Below are 6,369 nucleotides of genomic sequence, written 5' to 3'. Positions count from 1 at the left end.
GGAACTCTTACCCCTTCCATTGAAGCTGTGTATGTGTTATAAGATTAAAGGTCAAATCACCGTATTCGATTATCATGGTCCAATAGTTAGCTGTGGGTGCTGTTAGCCAACAAAAATCCCTGTACTCTGTAATTTCAAAGATACGAACAACCATCGCAAACAATCGTTTAGAGCAAATATTCGAGACAAATAAACAAGGTATTCTTTGGTAGATTGTTTAGGGACAGAATTCATGATGAGTAAACTGAAATTAATGGCAAATGTCTGTTGTAAAAAATACTACTATAGAGAACGAGTTTCGAAAGCCTTCCGTCTTTTCCAGTCCACTCATCAAAAACAAGGTTTTGTTTCTTATATAATTGTGTTTTGAATAAGCGAAGTGTTTTAAAGTTAAATTTATTGTAATCTTAGTTTTCTAAATATTATTCTTTGTTGGTTTATTACAGCTAATTTTTCAGAAAGATAGACCGAAATTATTGAATTCGTCTTGCTTTTCACTCTCGTGCTATCGGTAGAATCTTGAAGAAAAATTTTAACTTGAGATGTTAAAGAAGCTCGTCTGTATCTTTATCCTTTATATATTTTCAACAAACGGTCTGGAACCCGAACAACCAGATCAGAATGGCCTCGTTCCTAAAAGTCGGGTAAGACGTATAGCCTTTCCACCAGACAGTACGCTTGAGATTACTGCCGAATTGCTGTTGCCTATTCCTTTAGCAAATGGAGTCACTAGCGCCGTCTGCATTGAACTTCCTGTCGCTGTTGCAGTGCCACCCGCTGAAACATTTTTCGCTACTTACTATAAAACAAGAAGTATAGCAGAGAACAGATTAGGATTTTTTAGTGGGGTTGAGACAATGCTAAAGCGATTTGGAATTGATGGAAAAGAGTGTGTTCTCAGGACCATATGTGAGGTGGCAGAAGTACCATTATTAGAAGACGGACTTCTCGGAGAAGTTTTGAATTTGCTTATCTCGTAAGTAATTAAGTATGAATATATATATATCCTCAGTAGAAAAGCACACAATACTTGGACAGTGAGCGAAACAATACATTTAACGAAATATGAATAAATAAAATTGCTATGCAAAATCTGGGGATATGCTATGCAGGTTAACTCAAATATAGATAATTCACACTTAACTGAACGGACACATTTAACTTGCTAGACATGTTAATTGAGTTGAAAACAAAAATAGATGAAGTCGGACTGGCAAGTAGGCACAGAATAGCTTTACAAGCAAATAGATAGATAAACGTACGAGCTGACATATGAAACCCGTAGAGGTAGTTTGAGTTAGAAATCGATTTTCTGAAAAGAAACTTATGAGCAATTCTTATATGTTACATTTTTTTAAAATTAAAGAAAATATATAAAATAAAACTGTTAAGAAAGTTTTTCAATAAGCTGTACAGTAAATATAAATAGTGTAATCTGGGTGATTATCATAGCAAATTGTTTATTATATACGAAGAAAATCGTAGCAGTTCTATGGGTTAATTATATAATCCATAGTGAAGTAGCGTAGTCAAATGACTTACTAAACCTATATGATTATTTAACAAAAGAATGTGTGTGTGTGTATCCGCTGTTAACTGTAGAATTACTAGACCAATTATCATGAAAGCCAGCATGTACGCTTAAAGCTCACAGAATCTGTGTTGCATACATTCCAGAGTGACCAATTGTTTTGTCTGTCTGTCGGACGAGTGTGTCAACTGCTACTTCATATCTGTTTGACCTCTTATTTCGTTTACCTTGTTTTTTTTTGTTTTTTTTCAGAGCATCCAAAGTTCCAGACGATTACAAATTACTAGAAGATTACGTAAACGCTGAGAAGTATGGAAGAAAGAATGGAAACTGTGAAGAGGCTTATTCAAAATGTCCGTTTTCATTATTTAAGGTGTTTGAAATCTAAAGCGTTAACTCAATAATTGTGTTTTAATTCTAAATAATAATACATTTTATGTATATAATCAACTATAGATAACGTACTCATTAAGTGAGGAGGCTAAGAAACATTTGTTTGTAGTAAGTGTCAAATATTTTTCAACCATGCACTTAAAAATTCTCCCTGATGTCACAGTTGTAATGCAGGAGTTCTCGGTGTTTATGAAAATTCAGTTTATTCGTTATTTCACGCCATGATGAAGCGAGTAACCAAGTGAAAAGGATCTTGAAATTAAGTGTAATTCTGAAACATGATGAACATTTATTCACTAATTAATTTATTTGATATGTTTTCGTGGAAAAGAGTGTTACAGTACAATAAGGTACATTTATATATTTATTGTATGAGCTGTGTTCATTGATTTATTTATGTGTTAGCTATTTCAAAACAATAAAAGTTTGTTATTCCTACTGGCTTTCAAGGATTTACTTTCTAATGTACACATTTAAGTGATTCGAAAAATTACAGTTACGATTATTTTTAAATGCTATTACTAAACAGCTCTACAAATTACCACATATCTAACACTTGAATTTCCTTTAGCACTAAATAAATGTTATCAAGCATAAATTGTACTAGAAACCTAATGCTACCTACCGTCATTTGAATGACAGGAATTATGTTCACTTTTCTCGTGATTAAAATAATAAAACTTAGGATCAGCTTTTATTATAAAATTCACGATAGACTTCATCCATTTTTCTTTGAACGTTCCTCTTTGTTAGCCAATTATTTATTGTAATCTAACAAATGATATTTTCATAGTTTATATAAAATATAGTTTTAGACTTTTGGTTGCTGACATGCTTAGTACATCTATTATCAGATATATTGAAATCAAAACTCTAAAAAAAATTACATTCCTTATAGCTGCCATAACTTTATCTTAGTCCTTGTAGGTCAGTGGTGCACAAACTTTTTGAGTCGAGGCCACAAACAGTGTTCTCGTAACCGTTGGGGGCCACAAAAAGTGAAGATAAAATCGTCCCACAGTTGTTTCATACAAGATAGACATAACATTTAGGAACACACAGATAACGATTACATCAAAGAGTTTGCACATTATTCTAAGACATGTTATGATATGTCAACTTTCACAAAGTCAGTGCGATGGATGGTGCTGCATGTCATCTACGAGCTTAGAAATGTTCGGCTTCATGTTTGACGTTGAAAGACGCAAGACTGCTTCCAAACGATCATCAGTCAGCTGATTGCGAGTGTTTCATATGCAAGAAAGCCTGTTCGCAACAGTACGTGCTGCCAAACATGCTGGTGAAGACAAGCTCGTTCTCTTTCAGATTAGCAAATGTTTCAGGCATCGGTTTGTAAAAGTCAAGCAAACTGTTTTCTCGATAAATAGCACGCAGTTCATCAGATGCCTGGAGATCAGTAAGTTCGAGCTGATATTTTGCTGACAAGTTATCCACTGACACACTGAACGGATCAGCAAAAAGTTTCATCGAAAATCTGTATTGGTCAAAGTCATGAAACCGTGAGTTGAAGTATTGAATCAAGGTATCTAGCTTCCCAACATAAACTTGTGTGTCAATGTCCTGATTCATCTGTAGCTGTGATTGAAAATTGAAAAAGTGCACGAAATTTCCTAATGCTGCTTGCTACTTGAACAACTGCAACTTTGTCCTGAAAGCTGAGACATGATTTGCAAGCTGACAGACAAGCTGATTTTTGACTTGTAACTTCAAATTCAGATCATTCAAGTGTTGTCATGTCTACCAGAAAGGTCAAATCAGCTTGTCATGCTGGATCAATCATGGAAATCACTTCTGTGTATTTGTTCTTTCTTCTGAGGAATTCTATCACCTCATTAATCAACTCCCAGAATCTTCTGAGCATTTTCCCTCGACTCAGCCAGCGTACTTTACAGTGATATACAAGGTCACCATAGTCTGACTCAATCTGTTCAAGAAGACTTCGAAACCGACGGTGATTGAGCCCTCGTGATTTGAAGAAATTAATGGTTTTTGTCACTAATGCCATCAGTGTCTTAAAACCAAGTTCTTTACTCAGTGATGTTGAGAAAACCCACTTGTAGAGAAATCTATATGTAAAAACGGTTCGTTTGGGTCGAGAAAATATTTTACGTAGAGGAGCGAACTACGTTTCGACCTTCTTCGGTCATCGTCAGGTTCACAAAGAGAGAAAGAGGTAACTGACTGGAAGCTGACCACATATTTGAAAGGGGTTGTGTAACTGGGTGTCGGAATGTAGAGGGCGGTGTTAGATGTTTGAATATACAATTTTACATTATTGATCTTGCTAAGGATACATCTACAAGTACAAGTATAACACTTCAGATCAATACATACAGATTAGCGCAGGGAGATGTGTTGTTGTTCAAAAACTCACTGGTAACGAGGAGTAACAGGATCAAAAAGTTGAAACAAGCATAAGGAAGAAGTGATATTTATATATTAATTTCTTTTTTACAGCAACCAAAGATAATCTGTTTGATGGCAGAGAGTAAGATGGTATTGTGGTCAACTAACAAAGTTTACAATGAAGCATGCTGGAGATTAAAACAAATGATGAAATCCTGACTGTTGACAGGCGCAATCAGGTTCTTTCTCATCATGTTACTCCCTTAAAAACATACCTGTTTGCCTAGAAATAGTGCACAGTGATTACAACCATTCCGATGTGATGAAATAATTCCTGGGAGAAAAAAAGACCGATGGAGCTCTCGCAACCATGTTTGATCTGTAAAATATCTCAATATGCATGTTATTAAGACTGTATAAAAGTGAAAAAGTCAAACAAGTTGACTGAAACTGAAAGGTAATACAGGATAATTGTAACAGTTATTTTAACAAGTATACGTCGATTAACTCACGTTAGCTCCCGAAACAAAACATAATGCTCTATTTGAAACAAATATATAAAACAAGTATGTTGTGCAAGTTGTTTGATTTCTTTATATTTTTTGTTATGAAATGTATTACTAATGAATAGTTATTGCAATTACTCATTGTCTTGACTCTTGTATGTGTACCAGCTGTACGTTTTCATAATTATTTCCATTATATATAAACATCAAAATAACAGATGAAACCATTAATATTCAAGAGCACTTCTCACTTTTTACTTTTTTTTCATCCACTGTAAAGAAATCATCACTACGACCGAGCATAAAGAGAGTTTTACATTTAGCAGAGAAAAACTAATATACTACTTCTAACTGGAGTAGAGATGTAGAGTCAATAAAAGAAAGGAATATAATTATTAAACATTATATATCTGTGAATTACCGATTTCATTTTGTCTGTTCTAGCCATACATTTCAGCTTTATTTGTTTCCAATTTTGCAGCGAATGAAAAATGTGACATCCGTGCTATTTTTGAAAATAGTTTTAGTGCGTGTGTGCGACAAAGAATTCCAGCTCCATTAAAGATAACTACTCGTGATTATTATTTCTGAATATTATTTGTTGTTCTCCTGTAAACAGCTCTTCAATTTTCAGGACGTCTTATTTCTAAGTTTGTTATGTTAAGAGCACTTCAGTATATATATACGAAGTCTTTTCAAAAAATACGTGGACTGACGTCATAAAACAAAATGTACTTTATTTAGAAGTTACAGGTCTGGGACCCCTTCAAAGTACTCTCCTCCCCAACGCACACACTTATCCCAACGGTGTTTCCACTTGTTGAAACAGTCCTGGTACGCTTCTTTTGTAATGTCCTCCAGCTCCTTCGTCGCATTTGCCTTAATCTCGGGAATCGTCTCAAATCTTCTTCCTTTCAAGTGTCTTTTGAGTTTGGGGAACAAGAAAAAATCGCAAGGAGGAAGGTTAGGTGAGTAAGGGGGGGGTGGGGAAGAACAGTGATCGAGTGTTTGGCCAAAAACTCACGAGTTCTGAGGGCTGAATGGGCTGGAGCGTTGTCGTGATGGAAAAACCAGTCGCCACTCCTCCACATTTCTGGCCTTTTGGGACGGATGGCGTCCCTCAGACGTTTCAGAACTTCAATGTAGTAAGTCTGGTTCACTGTGGAACCTTCGGGGAGGTACTCGTGGTAAACAACACCCTTAGCATCGAATAAAACTGTCAGCATCACCTTGACCTTGGATGGAACTTGGCGAGTTTTTTTGGGTCTGGGGGATGTTTCACCCATCCACTGGGACGATTGGACCTTCGTTTCAATGTCATAACCATAAACCCATGATTCATCACCTGTTATGATCCTTGACAAGAAGTTTTCACCTTCTTCTGAACAATCAAGCAGTTCCTGACAAACCTGGACGCGATGGGCTTTTTGTTCGTCCGTCATCAGGCGTGGCACAAATTTTGCAGCAAAGCGGTGCATCTTCAATTTTTCGGTCAAAATCTCGTAACAAGATCCAACTGATATCCCACACTCTTCAGCAAGCTCCCCTGACAGTCAGACGTCGATTTGCCCG

At 35.9% G+C, this 6,369-nt stretch overlaps 1 protein-coding gene across 1 annotated transcript; it reads left to right on the top strand.

The window, feature by feature from the left end:
• Positions 1-457: 457 nt before the first annotated feature.
• On the top strand, positions 458-2,269 carry LOC143228056 (uncharacterized). Its single transcript, XM_076459395.1, has 2 exons — positions 458-976; positions 1,784-2,269. The coding sequence occupies exons 1-2, from the start codon at positions 543-545 to the stop codon at positions 1,917-1,919; spliced, it is 570 nt and encodes a 189-aa protein (XP_076315510.1). The 5' UTR covers positions 458-542; the 3' UTR covers positions 1,920-2,269.
• The last annotated feature ends 4,100 nt before the right edge of the window (positions 2,270-6,369 follow it).

Source organism: Tachypleus tridentatus, chromosome 10 (assembly GCF_004210375.1).
Source record: "Tachypleus tridentatus isolate NWPU-2018 chromosome 10, ASM421037v1, whole genome shotgun sequence".
NCBI lineage: Eukaryota > Metazoa > Arthropoda > Merostomata > Xiphosura > Limulidae > Tachypleus > Tachypleus tridentatus.
This window is presented reverse-complemented; position numbering and strand designations above follow the sequence as displayed.